Source organism: Ambystoma mexicanum, chromosome 5p, assembly GCF_040938575.1.
Source record: "Ambystoma mexicanum isolate Mex_15411 chromosome 5p, UKY_AmexF1_1, whole genome shotgun sequence".
Taxonomy (NCBI): domain Eukaryota; kingdom Metazoa; phylum Chordata; class Amphibia; order Caudata; family Ambystomatidae; genus Ambystoma; species Ambystoma mexicanum.
The window spans coordinates 468,492,547-468,515,925 of record NC_090930.1 but is presented as its reverse complement, the minus strand read 5'-3'; the positions used below and the strand labels follow the sequence as shown (position 1 = coordinate 468,515,925).

The 23,379-nt window shown below is 47.8% G+C and overlaps 1 protein-coding gene across 2 annotated transcripts in view; it reads right to left on the bottom strand.

Moving 5' to 3' along the window:
- Positions 1-23,379, bottom strand: part of LRCH2 (leucine rich repeats and calponin homology domain containing 2) — a 2,196,342-nt gene that overhangs the window by 1,320,082 nt on the left and 852,881 nt on the right. For both annotated transcript variants that reach the window (XM_069612877.1, XM_069612878.1), the window contains exon 9: positions 5,719-5,819. In XM_069612877.1, the coding sequence (XP_069468978.1) occupies positions 5,719-5,819 (101 nt within the window). The remainder of the gene's footprint in view (positions 1-5,718; positions 5,820-23,379) is intronic.

Here is a 23,379-nt window from a genome sequence, read left to right as displayed (position 1 = left end):
CACCTTGGGGGTGGTTGGGGGGAGGGGAGTGAGGGCACGATACACTGCTTGGTGGGTGGTTGTTGTGGGAGTGTGGGTTAGGAATAAGGTTCAGGGCTACAACAGGTCTTGAGCTGTGGTTATGCGCTGGTTGGAGGAGAAAACAGTAAAAGTATTGGCAACTGAGTGCTCAGATTGCACAGTGTCGAGCTGCACAGAAGTCTTAATTCGGAGTAAACACAGGGTAAATCATATGGTAACACACAGCATATGGTACAACAATTGAGAGTAATGTGTTGGAATATTCGTGGTCTGGGGAACTTTACCAAAACACGGAAATTATGGCCTACGTAAATAGACACAAGGCAAATGTTTTTTTCCTGCAGGATGGTAGAGAGGGAATATGTTGGAATATTGCCCCTGCTTGGGGGAGAAACAGATACTTTACTTCTTACGCCTCGCAGTCCAGGGGAGTTATGATACTTATACACAAAACCCTAAAAGGTATGGGAAAAAAGGTGCACATTGGCCAGGAAGGGAGGTACGTTGTGGTCCACTGTATCCTCAAAGGGGGTTGAACTATTACTCGCAAACACATATGGCCCCAATGTTGACTCCCCTAATTTATTTGACCTCATCAGTGGGATCCTGTCCAGATAACTGTGGGGAGGGGACATGAACCTGATCCTGGATCGTACATGGATAGAACGAGCATGGCACCCAAGCCCCAACCTAGAGCCACCTGCCGACTGCTGGCACACATACAAACTGTATCCCTTGGGGATGTGTGGCGCATGACACACTCACAGGCAAGGAATACACTTTTTACTCCTCAGTTCACGATATGGCCTTCCCGAGTGACATGTTCCTCACCTCCAGCTCACTTATGGGAAGGGTGATGGACGTCCACATAAAATCCTGCAAATTGTCCGACCATTCCCTGGTGACACTGTCACTGAAAATGGACAGGCCGACCACTGTTTGTGCCTGGCAATTTAAACCTGAAGCGTTAAAAGATATATTGTTTCGGGCTGAGATCAAAGTTGACATAGAGACCTTCTTCGCTTGTAATACTGTTGACTCCACTTCCCAGGGTACCAGATTGCAGGCCTTTAAGGTTAACATCAGGGGCATGGCGATATCTAGGGAGGCTGGAGTTCATAAAATATTAGGGGGGGCCTGGAGATAAAAGAATCTGCACTGAAGGCACTGGAGGTTGAGTATTCTCGTTATTCGGATGCCCTGGTGCTCGCTCAAATATGAACGGAATTGGAAAGGTTTGGGGTGCACGCTCAGAGGGAGATTCACTATTTCTCCCACCCACAAGCATCCATGCGATACAGGGAAGGGGATAGACCTGGTAGGACACTGGCGAGACTGGTCAAGACGGAGCGGGGGAGGGCTCAAATAGAATGCATTCTGGATGAGGAAGGCAACCCCAGATAGGCTGATTTAGAAGAGGTTGGGGCGTTCCGCAATTTTTACAAATCTCTATACACCGTGGAACCGCTGCGGGAGGGATGGGCGGGACAGGCCATACACTCGCTACTGGAAGATATCTCATTATCATGCCTTAATGACCAGACTAGGGAGGGTCTTGAGCCCTCATCTCACTAGAAGAAATGTTGGCGGTAATTGTCAATCTGCCTAAAGGTAAGGCTCCAGGCCCTGATAGCCTCACTGCGTAGTTCTATCAGGAATTCATGGCCACCTTGGCTCCCAACCTCCTCGAGGTCTGGGAAGAATCACTTCTTAACTCTCTACTGCCTGAAACCAGATAAGCCAAGCAATGAACGTGGATCCGATAGGCCCCTTTCGCTTATAAATTGTGAAACCAAGATTTACGCTAAGGTTCTAGCCAACCACCTTCTCCCATTGATGCCTTACCTTGTCCACAGTGACCAAGCAGAGTTTGATCCTGGAAGATCCACGGCTCTTAACATTAGGCGACTATTCAACGTCATGGCCAGAAAAGATCCCAAGGCTAATGCAGTTACAGTAACTAATGATGGCCAAAAGGCCTTCGATATGGTATTGTGGGAATATCTACTGGTGGTGCTGGGCAAGATGGGGCTGGGGCCAGCCATGACACAATATATTAATTTGTTATACACACAGCTGCTACGAGGGTACTAGTGAACTCGTGTGTATCTGAACAATTCCCCCGTCAGGGTTGCCCCTTCTCTCGATCCTCTTTGCCCTCGCGATTGAACCCATGGAGGATTTCATCAGAGAGCGCTATGGGCTGCGTGGTGTCCAGTTGGCTGGCCATCCTGAGATAATCCCTTGTACGCCGACGACGTGATGTATGCTAGAGAGCCCCATATCAATTTGGACCCAATCCTCCATGATAACAAACTGATCTGAGAATTCTCTAGCTTCACCATCAATTTTTCCAAATCAAAGATTTTCCCGCTTCCGGACAGTACGCACAAACCCCGTGGTGAATTCCCCCTTCGGTGGTTCCCTGAGCATATCAAATATTTCACGATGCTGATATCTAGAACATGCACCTCTCTGCTACGTGACAATCTTGAGGCAGCTATAACATATGTGGAAAATAGGCTCAACAGATGGACACCTCTCCCACTTAGCTGTCGCCAAGCTCTCCTTGATCAAAATGAGATTGCTACCCAAGATATTGCACATGTTCATTAATGTCTGGCTGGGGAAATCTTATTTTGCCAGGATACAGGGGCTATTTGCACAATTCCTGTGGCATGCTGGAGCGGTCCAGAAGAAGTGGGTGGAGATGACGTTTCCTTATGAGAAGAGGAGCTTCCTAGCCCCTCACTTGGGACTATACTAGGTGGCCGCTCAGTAACAGTTTGTTACATACTGGTATGCGCTCTTCCATCTTGGAATCCTCTGGATTTTTTGACTCTTTCCAATCTGGGTTCCGACCAGGGAGAGGCACGGAATCCGTCCTGAACTCTGTGCTAGATGACCTTGCCCGCTTGGTGGATCAGGGTGGTCTTGGGGCAGTCCTTTTATTAGATCTATTGGCGGCCTTCGACACGGTTTACCACCTCACCCTGATCTCCTGTCTTACGGAGGCGGGGCTTTCTGGCCAAGTTCTAGAATGGTTCATGGCTTTTTTGGCCGATCGTTCGAAGTCTATCTCTCTTCCTCCTTTTTCAGTCACAACCTGTATTGCTTTCTTGTGGAGTCCCCCAGGGATTGGCTCTCTCCCCCCATATTGTTCAACATTTATATTAGATCTTTGTTGCATCTTATTCTATTCCATGGGTGCCGATACTATTCTTACGCTGATGATGCACAGATTCTGGTGCGTCTGGATCTCACTTGACCTGACACAGCCGTCCGGCTCAGGTGGTGTCTGGAGGAGCTGGGTTTATGGATGGCAACCAATTGGTTAAAGCTAAGTGGTAATAAGACTGAGATTTTGGTCATCGGCACTATCTCTCTCCTCTTGTATTGGACCACTGATTTTTGGCCTCCATCTTTGGGCCCTTTTCCTTTGCCGTCACCTTGTGTGAGAAACTTGGGAGTAAAAATCACCTCCTCGCTCTCAATGGGCGAACAGGTGGCTGCTGTGTGTAGGACTGGCCATTTTAAGCTCTGTCTTTTGCTGAAAGTTCTTCCGTTTATCCCGGCAAACAGTCAGGCCCCTGTGGTGGCGGCACTTGTTCTAAGTACTATTGGCTATTGCAACTCACTATCTGGCACAGCCCTGTTTTCTTATTAACCGGCTTCAACTTCTTGAAAATGCTGCAGCCAGAGCTATTCTCCACCCTCCATTCTGTGCTCATATGTCTCCTCTTTTGAGACAGATTCATTGGTTGCCGATGGAGAAACGTATTCTCTCAATGCCATGTGCATTGCCCATCGTGCATTCTATGGATCAGGGGCGGAGTACTTGCAGGCTAAGTTTCTGCGTTATGTTCCTGCTCGTTGTCCTCGTTCTCAGGCTACTCTCCAGGTGTTGGTGCCTTGTGTCAGACTGTCCCTCATGGGCGGTCGCACCTTTTTTCGGTGGCTGCGCTAAGACTTGGAACACTCTGCCTCTTTGTCTCTGTGCAATAGTTGACCATCTTAGATTTCGACGGTCATCGAAAACCTTGCTATTCTAATTTCTTGAAGGAAACTTTATCACTGCTTCAAGCACCAAGGTGCATTTGGGCGTATGTGCGCTTAATAAATATATATAACATAACATATGCCGGGGAATGGCCCCTGCCCCATATCAAGTAAGAGAGACTGGCAGCGGGTCGCTCAGATCTTAGTACATTGCTGCTGGACCAACTATATAAAGACAGCTGCCCATACGAACCAATTGCCTCCACGATTAGGGCTTGGTGGGCAATCTTTGCCTTCACAGGCACTGATCGACCATACCATCAGTGGCTTCCAATTTGGAGGTTCCCCGAACTGGGGCCCATGTGGGATGGAACGATACATTCAAAGTGGGAAAGTTTGGGTTACAGAGCACTGGCAGATCTATACCCGGAAAGGAAATTCATCACACACACTACATGGAAACCTGGTCATTCGGGTATTGGGGGGGGGGATTGCTTCAATACTACAGGATTCGACCAGCAGTGACGACCCGATGGCCGGGATAATCCAATGAACCCCCTGAGACTGCAGAGCTGACGTATATAGACAATTCTGGTGCCTGCAAACACATCCTCGCCACCCTTTATAAAATGGCGTTGAACAAAATGGTCCCCCCGCTTGCAAGTATTCGATGGTCAGAGGAAATGGGCAAGAAACTGACGGACGCCCAGTGGACACATGCCTGGCCACACTAAGAGGGTTTCCCTGAGTTTCAGGTTTAAGTTGATGCAATTCAAAATACTGAACAGATTATACTACACCCCTGCTAGACCAAGCAAGATGTTCCAACCTGAGGGCATTGTCTGCCCTAGATACAGATCTGCCCAGGCGGATCACCTACATATGTTCTGGGGATGTTGCTACTTAAAAGATTTTTGGAACAACGTCTTGGATACATTATCCAGGGTGGTGGGTGCCTAGCTGGTTTGGCCTATGGGCAGATCTGCCGAACAAGAAACATCTAGCATTTGTAAATATGGGTTGTATGATGGCCAAGAGATGCATCTTGCTGAAATGGAAAGATAAATAGCCGCCTAAGGCACAAGAGTGGGTGGTGGCTCTGACCTGAGCTCAGGAAAATGAGAAACTGTATGTGAGCACATTGCCCCTAACATCCAGACCCAGGGACATTTGGTCTGAGAACCGTACCTATTTGGCTGCTGTTACAACCACAAATGAATAAGAGGGTACGGGGCCACTATGAACAATAGACACTGTAAAAAGTGTTTGTGCTGATTATACTGACCATGTTTCACAAATATAATGATCTGTGATTATCTGTGCATAAATTGCCTTGTTATGATTGCACATGTAATCTGCTGTACTCTATCACATTGCCAATAAAATAAAGGTTATAACAAAAAAAAAATGGTTACTTCCACTGAAATGGCAGGTAAGGCACATACCCTTGATTTTCAGTGGGTCTTACATGGCCAATGAATTAATAAGGGCAAATTCCTGTTTTAAGCACGAGCAGGGTTCACCTTCAGTGGAGATTTGAGAAATCTGCCCCTTACAGTGTGCATTAGCAGCGTATTGGATTTCACACCTCGTCAGGTAGGAAGCCCAACATTACAATGCATATATGTAATACTAAGGAAATGTATTACTAATTTAATAATAGTAGCATTTTACAAGGTTTTAATGACTGGTGCTTACCTTCATATAAGATACAAATGGTCCACTAAGATGTACATCTCCTTGCTCAGAAAAGGGAGAGTCTTCAGTGTTTGGGTCAATGTAAACATACAACTCTTTATCTGGATCAGAAAAAGAATTAGGATGAGTGATAAGGAGTAGGACAAGAACAGAAACGAGAACATACATTACATGACTTGGTATAAAAGTGTCATTGGTGACAAATTCATGCGTTTGAGATCCTCCACACTCTGCCACAAACTATTATTTGAAGGACTGGTAAGAAAACTGGGCTCATGTTCTATTTTAAAACATGCAAAGTCATTGAAACTGAATTCCTGAATTGAGCTTTACAGAGGGACTCCTACTGAAGGCAGAAAAAGAAGAGTAAAGCATACTGGTGTTAAGATGTTGGGGCCTGAAATGCCCCATAACAATCTCTAGTACTGACAATGAGAGTCTGTGTTGGCAGTGGTATCTGCTCCGGTGATGCAGAGAGGAGCCCACCTGAACCCAAGAAGAGGGATATGCTCCTGTAGAAAGAGTCAAGCTCCTGGACACCAGAAGAGTAGTCTGCTCCAGTGAGAAGAGGCGAGCCCCTTGAGGCCAAACAAAGAGACCCCAGCGGGAGGGAGGGTGATAGAGGGGGTGGTGGAGAGAGAGAGAGAGAGAGAGAGAAAGAGAGAGGGAGAGAGAGAGACTTTATGCCAAGAAGAGGCGAGAACTGTGAACCTACTGGAGGGGTGTGCTACACTGACGATAAAGTGAGTAGGGCACTATATCCCTAGTTGTGGACTAGTGGGCATAGCATTAAATCCCTGAGTAGAACAAGTTACTCTCTTACCTGGTAACGTTCTTTCGATGGGATGGTCCGACGATGTATTCCATATCTATGGCAGTAATCACCACAGCTGTGCTGCTTCGGAAAATCTTTCGGAGTCTGCGTCCTGCGTCGATGACATCGATACGCCGTCCTCGAGTGCCTTCGTCGAGCCGACGTCACCGGATGTTATAAGTAGGTCGCACGACACCCGTAGACTCAGTTGTAGTTTTTTCCCCAGAACGTGTGGCACCAAATCACTGCCAATATGACCACAGAAAGCCTTGCGGAAACGTAAGCTGCAATCGCATAAGAAATTATGTAGCGGGGCAGGTAGGGAGGGAGCGATATGGAATACGTTGTTGGACCATCTCCTCGAAAGAACGTTACCAGGTAAGAGAGTAACTTGTTATTCGAGGGGATTGGGTCCTCCGACGTATTCCATATCTATGACAGACTCCCAAAGCAGTAGCAACGTATGGAGGAGGGAAAAAGAATTTAGAATATAGAAATTTAGAATGCCCAATCAAATTGCAGAGTAAAGGACCGCCTTGCCAAAGGCCAGATCCTGCCCATGGATAGAATCTAGGGAGTAGTGTCGTACAAAAGTATGGACTGAAGCCCATGTGGCTGCTAAACAGATGTTACGAATAGGAACACCCCTCTGCAGGGCAGTAGAGGCAGCCATACCCCTAGTAGAATGGGTCCATAAGCCTACCGCAGGGTCCTTACCCGACAGGCGGTAACATTCAGAAATTGCCAAGATAATCCATCTAGACAAAGTCTGCTTAGTCACAGCTTGTCCCAAACGCTTTCCAGCGTAACCAAAAAAGAGCTGATCATCCTCTCTGACCCGGGACATGCGTGAAATGTAGAAACTTAGAGCTCTCCTAGGATCCAACCTATGGAGCCTCTCCTCTGCCTTACCAGGATGCGGAGGAGCATAAAATGCCGGAAGAACAACCTTCTGGCTTAAATGAAATTCTGACACCACCTTCGGAAGAAAGGAAGAACGAACTTTAAGGACAACCCTGTCCTTATGAAACACAGTGAAGGGTGGCTTAACTGAAAGTGCCTTGCAACTCACTCACTCTGCGAGCGGAAGTGACTGCAACTAAAAACACAGTTTTTAAGGGTTAACAGCCTTAAAGGACAAGAATGTAAAGGCTCAAAAGGAGCACCCATAAGGAATTTCAGAACAAGGTTCAAATCCCAACCAGGCACCTGGATAGGTGACGGTGGAAACACATCAGTGAGTCCTTTGAGAAACTTTGAAATTAAAGGAATTTTGAAATAGGAACACTCCTCAGACGAGCGCTTAAATACAGAGAGCGCCGCCAGGTAACCTTTAACAGTACCCACTTGCAGGCCCCTGTAGGTCAACGAAAGCAAAAAAGACAGAACCACAGGAATGTCACATGAAAAAGGATCCATCTTCTGAACCCTGCACCAGTCGCAGAACTGTCTCCAACAGCAACGGTACAGGGACTTAGTCGCCGGCCGTCTTGCCGAAAGCAACACCTCCATCACGTCTTCAGGGAGGTCCCAATCCTTGTACCTCAACCTTTCAGAAGCCAAGCATGAAGGTTGAGGGACCTGACCTCTGGATGGAGAACCTGACCCCCCTCCCGTGAGAGCAGATCGTCTCGGTAGGGAAGACAACGTGGAGGGCAGATGGACAAGTCGAGACGGTCCGAGTACCATGTCCTCCGGGCCCATGCCAGAGCAATGAGGATCATCCAGGAACCGAACCTCCGTAGCCTCCGCAGCACTTGTGGGATGACGGGCACTGGAGGAAACGCGTACAGCAGTGGGAAGGACCACTATCATGAAAGCGTCTCCTAAGGCTCCTTTTGGAGGAAATTCCAGCGAGCAGAACCTTTCGCACTTCCAGTTGACACTGGAGGCGAAGAGTTCCACTTGTGGGATCCCCCAAAGGGCGAAGATCTCCAAGAGAATCTCCTGAGCCAGCTCCCACTCCTGAGAGATCTTCCTCTGCCTTCTCAGAGCGTCCGCCATCTCGTTTTCGTCTCCGGCCAGATCAACTGCCGAGATCGAAACTTCCTGCTGGATGGCCCAGAACCCGAGCTGCATCGCCTCCCTGCACAGAGGAAGTGATCCTGCCCCCCTTTTTGTTGAGGTAGTGTATGGCCACTGTGTTGTCCATCAGAATCAGGACATTCTTCCCTTGCACAGTCGGCAGAAAAGCCTTCAGGGCAAGCCTGACGGTCCGCAGCTCCAAAAGATTGATATGGAGTCTGGACTCCGACGGAGACCAACGACCGCTGACTGTCAACTCGTGAGCTGGATGCGTCCGTCACAATCGTCCTGGGCGACCGAGGGCGGCACCTGAACGGGGTCCGACATCTTGGCGGAGGACTCTGACCACTGGAGCTTGAGGGCCCATTGCAGAGATCTCATCCGCAACCTGGCCTCTGGCACCAGAAGAATGCAGGATGCCATGAGGGCGGGCAACCTCAAGAACTCGAACGCCGGGAGCGTTTGGGCAAGTTGAAACTTGTGCACCATCTGCTGAATGTGAAGAGCCCCACCTGGGGAGGGAAACACTGCCCCAGGGATGTGTCGAGCACTGCTCCGATGTACTGGAGCCGCTGTGTTGGCGTCAAGTGGGACGTCCTTAAGTTGAGGGAGAAGCCCAGCTTGTGAGGGGCGTGGCAGGTGAGGGACAGATGATCCAGGACCTGCTCGGGTGAGCGCGCCGTGATCAACCAATCGTCCAGGTAGGGCTAGACGTGAATCCCCCCTTTCCTGAGATACGCTTCCACCACCACCATGAGCTTGGTGAAGACCCTCGGGGCGGAGGTAAATCTGAACGGCAGGACTCGAAACTGAAAGTGCGAGTCGCCAACCGCGAACCTCAGGTATTTGTGCTTTGGATGGATCAGCACATGAAAATAAGCGTCCTTGAGGTCGAGAGACACCAACCAGTCCTGAAGTTGAAGGACCTGGAGGACTTGAGCAAGAGTAACCATCTTGAACTTGTCCTTCCTGAGGAGTTTGTTCAAACCGTGCAAGTCCATGATGGGTCTCAATCCCCCGTCTTTCTTCGAAATCAAAAAATAAGGGGATCCCTTGTTCCTCTCCGCTACAGGCACCAGTTCTATGGCGCCTTTCTCCAGCAGGGATTGAATTTCCTGCGCAAGGAGCAGATCCGGACTCTTCCAAGAGAGATTCCCTGGTGGATTGTTGTGAGGCCTCTGCCGGAAAGGAAGATAGTAGCCGTGGGCTATGATCTCCAGAACCCACACAACTGAAGTAATGGCACGCCACTCTACAAGATGCTGCGCCAGCCTTCCCCCAACCGGCGAACCATTGGACATGGCCTCATGGCTGAGCTGAAGTGGCTGCGGCAGTGCCTGAGGGCAAAGAGGCAACTGCCTGAGCGGCCTTGGCACCTCGAGTACCCTGTTTTCCACCTCTGGCACTCCTACGGTGGCCCCTTTGACTAGCAGCTCCTCTCAATTTACTAAAGGATGAGTAATATCGAAATGATCCTTCCCTCCATTGCTGTCCCCTAGGACGAAAAGGCAGAGGTTGGCGAACTGCAGTGCCCAACGACTTCGCTGCAGCTTTGGAGGTCTGTAACCTCTCAAGGCTCTTGTCAGCCTTGCTACCAAAAAGATGTTCACCATCAAAGGGCATGTTGAGGAGCCGGGCTTGCACATCAGGAGCATATCCCGACTTCCGCAACCACGCAAACCTGCATATTACGGTGCTCACCGCCATGGACCAGCTGACGCAATCAACCATGTCCAGACCCGACTGAACGGACTCACACATGGCGTCCCCATCCTGCACGATAGCAAGAAAACCATCCCGTTCCTCCCCTTCGGGAATATGATCAGCTGCTAAGGAGATACAGTGCACAGAGTGTGCGTGAAACGAGACAAGGCACAAACGGAGTTGGCAGCCTGAAGCACCATACCCCCAGAAGAAAACACCTTCGCCCAGCCGTCAAAACGTTTGTCGTCCCTATCAGGAGGGATGGTAGGGTACGACGCCTGCTTTGCGGGGGCCGTAGCCGCCTGCACCACCGAACGTGGGTAAGGTGTGTGGTCAAGTAGCAGGGGTCACCACTGGCTGGGCAATATTTCTTCGGCAAGGACTTGCTCACTGCCGGGAGACTCTCCGGAGAAGTCCAAGCCGCAGCCACCCTTCTCTGCAAGGCCATATGGAATGGCAGCACCGGGTCAGTTGGTGGACCTTGTTCGAGGATATCAGTCAGGTCATCCTGCTGAAAATCCCCAGGGGGGGCAGACCACCCCAGGTAATCCATGACCCTCGACATCAGGCGCCGATATGAGGATTCGGCATACGTGCCAGGCTCATGCCTACCAAACTCCACCTCCGGAGAGGTGTCTAGACAACTGACGCAGGTCCTCAAGTTGGCTATGACCAGAAAGGAGGTCATCAGGAACCTCTGCAGGAACCTCACCTTCCTCAGACCCCTCATCCACCTCAGAAATATAATGCAGAGGCCGGAAGGATGGTACAGAAAAAGGAACAAAGACATGCTTAGCCTTGGCCAGAGCCTTTTTGGGGGGTTCCACCGTACCACAGGGAACCTCTGACAAAGCTGCCTCGAAAGGCGTCGACGGAATCGGCGCCGACAGCTTCGACGGCGTCGACACAGGCCTCAAGGGCAGAGCCCCGAGCGTGTCTCTCGACAGCCTGGGCGCAGATGGCGTCGACGACTTCCTCGGAGGTGGAGCCTCAAGAGAGTCCGTCGACGACCTTGGCGCTGCAGGCGTTGATGTCTTCTTCGAAGACTTCACAGGTTCTCGCGGTCTCGAGGGCGTCGAGGACCGGGACCTGGAACGTGCATGCCTAGAGTGACCATCATTTTCCGACCGGGACCTCGAAGGCACCCGGTGGTCGCGACGACTGCTCGAGCCTGAAGGCGGATGAGCGATGTCTCTAATACGGCCATGGCCGGCGTCCTCACACGGCGCGGACAGACCGGAGCCCTGCGATTGAAAAATCGCCAACATCTCCTTTCGGAAGCAATCCCATTACTCAGGAGTGGAATGCTTGTTGGGACAAGCAACCTGCCGACGGACGGAGTCCTCGGACGAGGACTGGGAAGGCGACCTGTGACGGCTCTTCCTGGAGTGCCTCGAAGAAGCAGAGGAATGGGGGGACCGACTCTCAGACTGAGAACCCCCAGACTCACGACAGCGATGCGGAGAGTCGCCCCTCGAATCATCCGTCGAAAGACCAGTGGAACGCGACTTCCGGGGCTTGGCCACCTTACCGACCGACAGCTTCTTCTTACACTCCTGCAAGGCCTTCGATGTGAGCGATTGGCAGTCGACACAGTCATCCGTATCATGGTCCTCCCCGAGGCACCAGAGGCAAGCGTTGTGCGTGTCAGTCAGCGACATCTTGGACCCGCACACCCGACATCAATCAATATTCAATGAAGAAACAGGTTCGAAGAACCGAAACAACAGGATTCAGTAGAATCGAGGTGCGCAGAGATCTCCGAAGCGAACACTTTTGCGGAAAAAACAGAACTGCGGCTACAGGCGTTGTGCGTCCTACTCATAACATCTGGTGACGCCGGCTCGACGCAAGCCCTCGAGGACAGCGTATCGACATCATCGACGCAGGACGCAGAAAGATTTTCCGAAGCAGCACAGCTGTGGTGATTACTGTCATAGATATGGAATACGTCGGAGGACCCAATCCCCTCGAAAAGGAACTTTCTGAATGCCTTTTTGTTTTCTGTGCTTCGTTTAGAACACGGAGCTCAAAGACATCTCCCAAGAATTTAAGAATTTATATTACAGCCACCCTGAACCAATTTCCATGCAACAGTCTTATGTTTTACTTTTGTTTAAGAAAACTTTTAACCCTTATTCTGCTGTCAGTATTTGTATATTCCCTCGACAATGTGACAATGTTTTACTGCTTTAAATCAGCTCTTACTCGCATCTCAATACAAAAATTCAAACTCAGGAGTGAGATAGGTGGGTTGATCCCATTTTTGAAAATATTTACCAGATTCGCTTTCCTCCAACTCTCCAAGTCACCCCAATAACAGATGGGTGTTATTTGTTAACTGTGGGACCCAAATATTAATAGTGTGCTTTAACTAGTCCAAAGATGGCCTGTCAAGCCCTAGCCTCTTCTGAGGGGAATGCCTGTTAGCTGCATTTTAAACCTCTCCAAATGTGACTGGTGAGAGAACCTTTCCCCCGGGAGAATGTTAAATAGCTGTTCTTGACATAGCAAGCACCTTGGCAGGGGGAGTAATTGCCCCCGAAATTATCGTCGTGTAGCATCATCAAAACATTCTTGCACTCGAATGCTAACATCTATCAGTTGAGGGGATAAAACACACTTGTCAAATACAACCAATCTCAAAAATGTATTATTTTCTCTGGAGTCGGTCACCTGTTGTGACGCATCAAAAGCCTTCTGCTTCAACATCCCCTTTCTGGCCTCCGTGACTTCTTTCCACAGCTTCCTCCATCCTGATACTGCTGCCTTAAATGAAACACGTGCTTTTAGGGCCTGCAGAGGTCCATCATTATCCTGCCAACTACTCTGCAGAGCAGCCAGATGTTTCTCGGTATTGGCTGCTTCCAATTTAAAATTCCGTAAGTGCTGGTGAGGTGACCACAGGTTACGTGCACCTGTCTCACAGCAAGCTTACTTCACCACTCTAACATTTCCAAACAGCTACAAGTGGTCATGGTCACTTTCCGGGCTCTCCTAGCACCCTGTTATGCCCTGCAATAACACTTATGTGCAGTGACACCCTCACTTACCTGGCCTTTAAGTTTATATCTACTATGGCACCTTGCCAGAGGGGAGCAGCGCCACAGAGGAACAGGGAAAACACTGGACATGGCATTTGCATGGATGCCAATCAAGGGTGCCACCATGCTTCCTACACTGTACAGCCAGACGGGTGCCATTTCCATGTTTGGATCATGTGCACTGCCGAGCAAATTTAGCAGTCTTGTGATAAAACAACAAGGACAGGCCCAGGAGTGTTGCAAGGTCTGGAAAAGTGTGAATGCTACACTAATGTCGGGTCTCAGGGTTATCTAGCCTTTTGGTTGTAGCCCCTGAGCTTCTATCCAGGGCTACAACCAAAAGACCCAGGGCTATAGCCCCCATAGCCCCCCCCCTTGCAACTCCTCTGGACAGGCCTCTCTTTTGGACTTGCATTTGGCATAAAGGTAGACACAAAACTCAGGTCAGTGCATATCAATCCCTTAAGAGCCTTTTGCCCATTCTGCTAACTCTCAGTCCTCGGTTTGCTGTTCAACTATTTTACTTTCCCTGGTATTTCCTCCTGTGAGACCTGCCTTGACCTATCCATGATTGTGGGTTGCCTTTGTCAGCTTAATTCTGTCTTGTCCTCCAGTTTCCTAATTCTCGGGCATCTGTTCCTGAACTCAAGTCTTCCGTGCATCAGATGCCCTGCCTACCACTGTCCAGACACATTATGATAATTGTGGGTGAAAACGATCATGGTGTGATTTAACTATCAATAGGTCAGTTTCTAGGCACCACACTTCTTGTAAATGGTGGTCATATAAGGAGAAGACCACTCACTCCACGTGAACAAAGCAAAATTGTTAACGTAGGTGTTCCTCTCCCCATCAGGTATCATGATAAAAATAATATTCAATTTTACAAGAATCATTTTACTGTTATGCAGGTGGCAAATTCTGGGATGTCGGACATTGTACATCCACCAAGGAGGCTCAACCCAGGTTCACTTACCAAACACCAAACTTTCTTCCAATTTATATCAGTACTTCTGTCTATTTAAACTAGTGATGAAATACCTCATGTCTTGCTGTCTTCTAAGTTAATGTAGTCATCGGGGGAGGGACCTAATTATTTCAGCATTAATACTCAACCAATTACCGGTAAAGATATATATCCCGAGGGTTCTGAAAATAGAATCCAGTGACCTCTTGGAGTTCCTGCACCACATCCTTCCCACCTCAATCTGATGATGCTGATCATTACTGCCTAGGAAGGGAGCTACCGGAAGCATGCTTAAAGGTTAAATGATAACTTTTGTGGAGGACCCAAAGCAGTTGAAGGATAGATCCCAATGAGTAGTGTTGCATACAGGGAAGTGGTAACTGCACCAAGCGGAACATTTTATCCGGAGGTACAGTGACCAGGCCAAAGTCCGAAGACCGGAAAAAAATGTTATATGCTATAGTGACTGCTTTACTCCTCGCCAATAGTCCCATTTCTTCCACGCTGGTGGCTGTCAGAGAAACGTGAAAGGGACCAGGGTCATTTACACAGCAAACCCCCATTTTAATTGCAGCAAACCAGAGGGCAAACAGTATCTCTTGTCCCTTATGTTCCAGCCTTTCACCTTTGCCAACCTGTATTTTTACCTGTGTTGAGCTGAATCTAACAGATGGCTGAGTTTAGCTGGTAACATAGGAGTGTGTATGGAGAAGAGGACTATGAGGTAGGAGTAGAGCATTCACTAAGGTGGATAAAAAAAAATGTCAATTACATTTTAGTAGTATTTTTCAAGAACAGTACGGATATTAATATAAACAATGAATACAAAAGCCCATCTAAAAAATCCAGTATCAACCCCCCCTTGCCCTTTCCGATGGGACTTTCCCCCATATCACTACAGGAATTATAAGACTTCTATGGAAATGCAACATTATTTGGAGCAGAAATGAGCCACAAAGTGCCAACATTGATATTTTTACAAAAATGGTAGTCAAACCTCTGCTAGATTGGTTTTAGATTCTTCCAACATATAGGTTGGTCTCTCCATGATGAAAATATCCCACACTTTGACCAACCATTCTCTCTTTGACAGTATTTCCGGTCTCTTTCAGTACATTGGTACACAATCCCTTGCTGCTAGCAACATGGTACGAGCCATATGATTCAAGTTGTGACCCTCTTCCATTCCATTCCAAACTCCAAAAAGTATAAGCAGGGATAAGGCAGTGTGTGGGTGACCCTATACAGCTCCCTAATCCATGAAGACACTTCTTTACAAAATCTCTCAATACGCTCTCATTCCAACCGTACATGTCGGTAATCTCATGCCACATGACAACCTTTACAACAATTTGGGCTGACACTGGGGATGATTTTCAATCAATGTGGCTGGACATAGGCGTCCTATGAAGGAGTTTAATAGCTTGCATATTATACTGTAAAGCTGCTCCCTTGTCCTTTTCCCATTGCTCGCAAACCCTTAGTGGCTCTCAGTTTGGCTAATCAGAGCCCACAGTACTGTGATGAATCTGAGAATGTTGTTCCTTCTCCCCTAGGGGAGACCTTTCCCATGGGTCCAGGGATGTGCGTCCACAGTACAATAGTCCCCTTGGCGGTGGTACACCGAGGGAGGATTACATGGGGGAGGAAGCCCCTTTGTGGGACTGGGGACAATCATATCAAGAGAACGTGGTGTTGCCCTGTGTCATTATACGTACACCGTTCTCAAATACTAAATTCTCCTTCCCCCATGCGCTATTGCCAATTTAGCCTACCTAATATATTAGACAAGATAAATAAATCTGAGAATGCAAAGTATGCTGCATATAGCTCTACTTTAAATATTGGAAAAACTAATACTTGACAAAAGCAAAACATGAGAGAATACCAAGTATGCGGCATATGGCTCTATTGGGAGTACATAGAATAAGTATATGGCCAGGAGTCCAAGGATCACTATGAAGAACACTCTAGCTTCTCACGGTATGCGATTGGCCCAAAGCAACTCAACTATCCAGCTTGGGATCTTAAATGGAGCTCAGCTGATAAAGAGAAAGGGAACTGCTCTCCAAGGAGGAATCCAGCGAACTGTGTACCGGCCGAGCAGACGAGAGCCAGCAGAAGGGAAGCTGCGAACGAAGAGCACCTGAACTTAGTCCACAAAGCAAAGACTTCTCAGGCTACTGCCAAGTAAAACCTCTGGGCATCCCAGGCATCGGCACAGCATCCGAGAGCGCAGGCGCACCACATAGAGAAGCAGACATCCGCAGAGAGGGTGCAGACCGTGATGGAGCTGAGAACACTACCGTAGCCTTGAGAGTCGTAGTAGCTGCTTGGGATAGGTCGGTACTTTCAAACAAGAAGCAAAAATGTGTGCAGGTTATCCAAGAGGTGCAAGAGGTCCGGGGAAGCAACGGGGTGAAGGAGGAAGCTGGAATAAGAGAGTCTGGGACCCTGGGAATGAAGTGTGAGTCTAGGACATGCACCCACATGAGAAACCAAAACAAAGCCATTAAGAATATTGCGAGTCTGGGACCTGCACTGAAAGACATTCCATGAGAGCACAAGAAGTAGTAAACATTACAAGTCTGGGACTTGTACATAAACAGAAACAAGGCTAATCAGAATTAAGCAAGTCTAGGACCTGCTCCGAAAGAGAGACAGTCCATGAGAGGACAAGTGCTGAGCAGGAGAGTAAACCAAGCCATTTTTGAACATTGCGAATCTGGGACCTGCACAGAAAAGAGAAGTTCATTAAAGGATAATTGCTTGGCAGGAGAGTAAGCCAGGCAGTTCTACATACTGCGAGTCTGGGACCTGTACCCAAAATGAGAGAAGATTTATTAGTGAAAAGGAATCCTATGCTTGGTAGAAGGAGTGTGCCAAGTCGTTGGGATAAAACAGAAGAAATGCAAGAAACCTATTCTTGTGAACTACCCATTAATGTTTACTTAAGAAAACACAGGCCTGAGAAGCCCAAAAAGGAAAGAAAGTAGAACAAGAAGACAGCTATGGGAAAAGACCCCAACCCTAGCCTGGGAGTTCTACATTTGTGACTATTTCTTTATTTCATCAAAAAGATGCAAGTCTGGGACCCAAACCCAAAATATGAGAAAATGAATTAGTGAAAAAGAATTCTACTTTTGGTACAAAGAGTGCGCTAAGATATTGGGATAGAACAGTAGAAATCTAAGAAGCATATTCTTGTGAACTACCTATTGACATTTATCTAAGAAAATATGGCACAGGCCTGAAAGGCCCAGAAGGAGAGAAAGTCGTATAAGAAGGAATCCTAGCCTTGGAGTCCTATAGTTGTGAGCACTTCTTTATTTTCACCAGTTTTTGATTACGCAAAAGACACAAGTTACGTACCCCTGGTAATGTTCTTTCGATGATGTTCCTCCCACTTATTCCTAATCTTTAGATATCTACCTTCCAAGCATCCGCTGCTTTGTAATTTATTTTTTCGGCAGAGGGCGCTGTGCATCTAATCGTTTTCCCTCGAGGGCCTCCGTCTCGAGGTCGACATCATCACTGGTATAAATAACACACGCAGCAGCGCCCGTTAGCTTCAGTTCTGTTTTTTCACCTTCTTCCCACAGGATTACTGGCACATGCATGTCCAAGACAGTATCAGACAAAGGGCCTCATTACGACCCGGGCGGTAAGGGATTACCGGTACCGGTAAGGGCACTGGTGCCGGTAATCCCTTACCACCCTATTCCGAGGTCCCTTTGCGGGTCCTCCCTTAACGGCTGGTAAAACCAGCCGTTAAGGATGGGACCCGCAAAGGGACTTTAGAGGTAATAACGGTACCGCAACTTGCGGTACCGTTATTACCACCTTCCCCATTCCCATTGAGCCCTATGGGAGCTAAAATGGGAATGGGGAAGGGCCATGGTGAATGAGGAATTACCGCTCCGCCAACCTTGGAATGGAGAGGTAATTGCTCCATTCACCATGGCGGAATCTTTAAGGTTTTGGAGACAACCATGGCGCTAATAGCACCATGGTTACCTCCAGGGTCGTAATGAGGCCCAAAGAAGGAGCGTAATGTGTAATGTATGGAAATTGTACTGTGGGTAGGCTGGGAGGGGCGATGAGGAATATATGGGAGGAACATACAGTATAAAGAACGTTAACAGGGTAAGTAACCTGTTCTTTGAATGGATTGTGTCCTCCCACGTATTCCTCATCTGTAGATAGACTCCCAAAGCAGTGTAAGGTTTGGAGGAGGGGGTAAGAATTTTCGAATCAAGCATGTAATTCTCAAGTTTTGTCATGGACAGAATGCAAAACTGCCTTTCCAAATCCTCCTCCATGGCCTGAAGACGAACCCAGGCAGTAGTGTTTTGTTAAGGTATGACTGATAGGCAGGTGGCTGCCGAACAAATGTCATTTATTGGCACCCCTCTTTGGAAATCAGAAGACCTAGCCATGCCCCTTGTGGAGTGAGACCTCTGCCTTCTGGCTGATACTTTCCTGCAAGCTGTAGCATTCTGTAATGCCTAGGATTATCCATCTGGATAATGTTTGCTTTGTGACCGCCAGACCCAATTTGTGTACGGTGTATCCCACAAAGAGTTGGTCATCTTGTCTGATTTTAGCCATACGTGATATGTAAAAACTGAGTGCCCTTTTTGGATCTAGCCAGTGTAGCCTTTCCTCCTCCTTGACAGGATATGGAGGCGGATAAAACGTTGGCAAAACAATCTTTTGAGAGATGTGAAAATCCGATACAATCTTTGGAAGAAATGCAGGCTTAACCGTTAGAACAACTTTGTCCTTATAAAAAGTTTGAAACATTTGTTTACTGGATAAGGCCTGTAACTCGCTCACCCTGCGGGATGATGTCAAAGCGCCTAAAAACATGGTCTTAAAATTCAGCAGTCTGAATGGACAGGAATGAAGTGCACACAAGACATTTTAGCACAAGATTTGAATCCCAAACTGGGACTTGAAATGGAGTAGGAGGAACACATTTGTGAATCGCTTTAGAAATTATATAATCAGTGGCATTTTGAAATATGAAACTTTTTCTGACGTGCGCTAAAAGATTGGAGGTGCCCGTCAAGTATGCTTTGATGGTGCCAATCTGGAGCCCCAGATATAATAAGAGCGGCAACACCATAGGCGTATTCGCACTGACCCTAGAACCGTTTTCCTGACATGTCCGGACACAAGGGTCAGGCAGAGTCGGGCAATTAATCAGAATCACGCACACCTGATGGCCCTTTCTCTTCCACACAGGGATAAAAGGTGGAGAACGAGAACAGAAGAAGAGCAAGGCAGACCACACGATGTGAGAGCTATCCAAGCACGGCAGTTAAAGAGGAGGAGAAAGGCAGCGAAAACCGAAAGGGTGACAAGGAGAGAAGTGTAGTATTAGGTGTTCTGGTAGCAGGCACACGTAGCAGAGATGATGCTGAAGGCAGGTATGTATAAAAGCAAAGTTGCTTTATTCAGTTTCAGGGCAAGTTAGGAAAGGGAGGCAGGAGCCAAGTAATATATATCCTCTCTAGTCAGATCTCCCATCCTGAATCCTTAACTGCCAGTTCTGGAACCTTGATACCCTGTGAGGTTCCAGGCTACATCATCACATTCTATGACCTGCACTGGTGCATACAATACAAGCCAGATACTACAAGAAGGGACCGTGCCATTTCCGACCAAGACCAGTGAAACCTCTATGGAAGGAAATGTAAGACTGTGAACAATAGCCAGCGTGCGTTGAAGCAGATGTCAGCGGTACACAGGCCCTCTGGCGTTGATAACCAAGCCAGGGAGAGACGCCTGCTATTGTGGTACCGTCCATGACTCCAGAGGCAAAAAAAAGCCAAGTGGTTCATCACAGCTGGTGAATCGAGGGGAGAGCTGATAAGAAACCGAACTGGACTATGCTGAACAAAAGTAACAAATGGCAAATTGAGGAAAATACAAATAACCGTTAATATGAGAGAGGAAACCCAGCTACAGAGGGGTCCGGCAACACGTGGGTGCTCACTTGAGAAACTCTGGGTGATACCCTATTGTTGAAACTACCAATACCAGAAGACCTTGGGAAAGGCACGAGAAAAGGGGTCAAAGTGGTCATACAGGGGTCTAGCAAAATCCTCTGTACAGTCTAGTCTTTGACCGGCAGATTGTAAAGCTAGGGGAAGCAAATCCTGCATTATAAGAAAGTAGAAGGAACTGTGCGATTGGCAAAGGTTGGCAAAAGTTGGCAAGAGTGAACCCGACAGAGGGATGCCGATGGGAAGGGGCAAAGCCTAAAGTCCCAATGAACAGAGCGTTGACAAAGGTTAACCTGACAAAGGGATGTCCACAGTGAACTGTTTAAAAAGACATTGAGATTTGTGAATGCCTTAAGTGAACTTGAGTTGACAGAATTCGTAGTGAACCTGAGGGAGGCTAACAGTCTAAAAGGATCTAAACCCGGAAGAGGGGGAACCAGGGGTGAAAAACCATCACCCCACCGACATGTGAGTACAACAGATCAATCTTTTGAATACAAACCAGAGTGAACCAGGTGGAGGGAGACTGATATTCGACAGGGGTCTGAGCCCAGAAGAGGGGGACGTAGGGGTGAACAATCATCACTGAAGTGGAATCAGAAAATAACTTTTGTTTATGATTTTGTAGAAAGGAACTGTTTGTGGATCGGAGCCTGGAAGAGGGGGTGAAAAGGCATCACTCAACGTACAAGCAGAAAGGAACTTTTTTTTATTATTTTGGAACACATCAGGTCCTCAGAGGCAAGAGTCTTTTTGAAAGGAAAGACATAACCACCAAAGGTCCTGATAGCTGAGAGCGAAACTGTCCTCTCGTGCTGGGGAAGCTCGAGCGTGCTCAGGAGTCCTGCCTTGACCCGTGCTAAAAACGTGGGGAAGGGAGACCCCTGGCTACCACATCCAGACTTATCATTTGTGAACACTTCTTTATTTCTTGTGAACCTTATCCCACACTATTTTGTATTTAGTTGTCAGGACTGGCAATAGATTTTTTTAGTATAGGCCGTATTTGACAAGACGGCACTAGGACTGCCTTATTATTATTTGATGGTAGTAGCTTGCTCCTATCTTAGTTTTAGATTAGGCGTTTTTGCAACCTATATATACAGTTTAATAAACATCCTTGAACTGTGATCACTTGCGTCCGTCTTTACTGTTGCCACCATGGGTTCCTTACATCGCCAACAGGTCTACATGAGGGGTTCCCCAAAGGGTGAAGATCGCTTGAAAGACTTCCGGAGCTAGTTCCCACTCATAGGAGACTGTGCTCTCCCTGCTCAAAGCGTTGGCTGCCGTGTTCTCCTCTCTGGCCAGGTGAACTGCCGCTAGAGAGATTCCTTCTTAAAGTGCCCAGAACCAGAGCTGCATTGCCTCTCTGCACAGCGTTAGTGACCCTACACTTCCTTTGTGTTGAGGTAGTACATGGCCACTGTGTTGCCCGTCTATCAGGACATTCTTTCCCTGTACCGAGGGCAGGAAGGCCTTCAGCGCTAGTCTGATTGTCCTGAGCTCCAAAAGGTTGATCTGCAGTTTGGACTCCTGTGGAGACCAACGACCACTGACTTTCAGATCATTGGTGCGGGCTCCCCACCCTGTGAGTGAGGCATCCGTAGCCTGTGTTATCTCCGGCTATGTTTGCCAAACAGAATCTCCCTCAGAATGTTGTCCCTGAAAGCCCACCACAAAAAATCCTGTGCAACCCTGTTTGGAACCTGAAACAGATCTGACATCTTGCCCGAGAACTGAGACCATTGTGTTCTGAGAGCCCATCGGATGGATCTCATTGTCAGGTGAGCCTCAGGCACCAGGAAAATGCAGAATGCCATGAGGCCGAGCAACCTCAGAAAATCAAAGGCCGGAAGACGCTGTGCACTCTGGAATTTGGTGACCATCTGCAGAATGTATTTTTGGCATGGGTGGAGTTTTGAAAAGCGGGACTCCCTCTCTCCTGCGCACCTTCTATTCAGTTGTTGACTGAGACCTGCAGCCAAGGTCCTAGTTTGTCAAGGGACCAACTCCGAGGTTCCTAATGTTTAGAAGATTTGTGGGGTTTGACAAACTCTGGACTGGAAAGGCGCTGGTTGGATTAGATAGTCCGGTAATTGTTGGTAGGTAGTTTGCACAAGTAATAGATGAGTCAAGTTATTAGCATGTCAAACATGAGGTTTGGTTTATTCCTTGGTTTAGTCAGCACCAATGAGAGACATCATTGGATGTAAAGGTGATATTTACAACATGATGATATGTTACACAGCCGATATGTTACACAGCCGACGCGCGTTTCAACCTAAGTCTTTTTCAAGGCTGTGTTTTTAGTGAGTTGGTGAAGTGGTGATATGGTATACCCAGTGAAGTGACATTCAAAGCCAATTAGTATTGAGGATATTTCATTCACATCCATTATGCATACATTAATAGGCAGTATCAAAAAACAAATTGCGATTTAGGCAAAAACACATTGTGACACCCAGGAGAGGTGATTTACCATGTTGGGTGATTGCAAGTGATGGTGACAAAAGTATAGTTAATTGGACAGAACAAAATCACAGTTGGAAAAATAAGGTGCCGATTTGCAGTGTGATTAGCAATATGAACCGGAACAATGTACCAAGGGAGAAGAACAGAAGTTAGGGTTAGATAAGCGGAGGGCTGGATAGAATTCCAAAATAGCCTGATAGAGACAAAAGATTGAAGTCTTACCCATTTGGGTTTGATGGTTGAGCTTCCAGGTGGGGGTGAGCTGGTCCTCCCATGTGTGGGTGCCAGTAGGCTGGATAGCTGTGCTGAAAGGAAATGGATATAGTTGACTGATAGGACCCTGGGAGGGTTGGAGGTGGGCATGGTTGTGGTTATGGCGTGTTGTGTGCGCATTAGTGGTGTTCTGATGATAGGACATGATATTTGGCCGTGGATTAGTTGGTCTAGTGATGTGGTAAGGGCAGTGCCCGAATCCGGACAGATTTAGGACGTGGTGAATGAATTAGTACGATCGTGTGAAGCCTCTGCGGATGCTGAGACAGTTAGTTGTAGATGAAGTTTATACAGCTGGTCAGGCAAAAATGATGCATCTTTGATTGAGGAGTTTAATACTGCTGC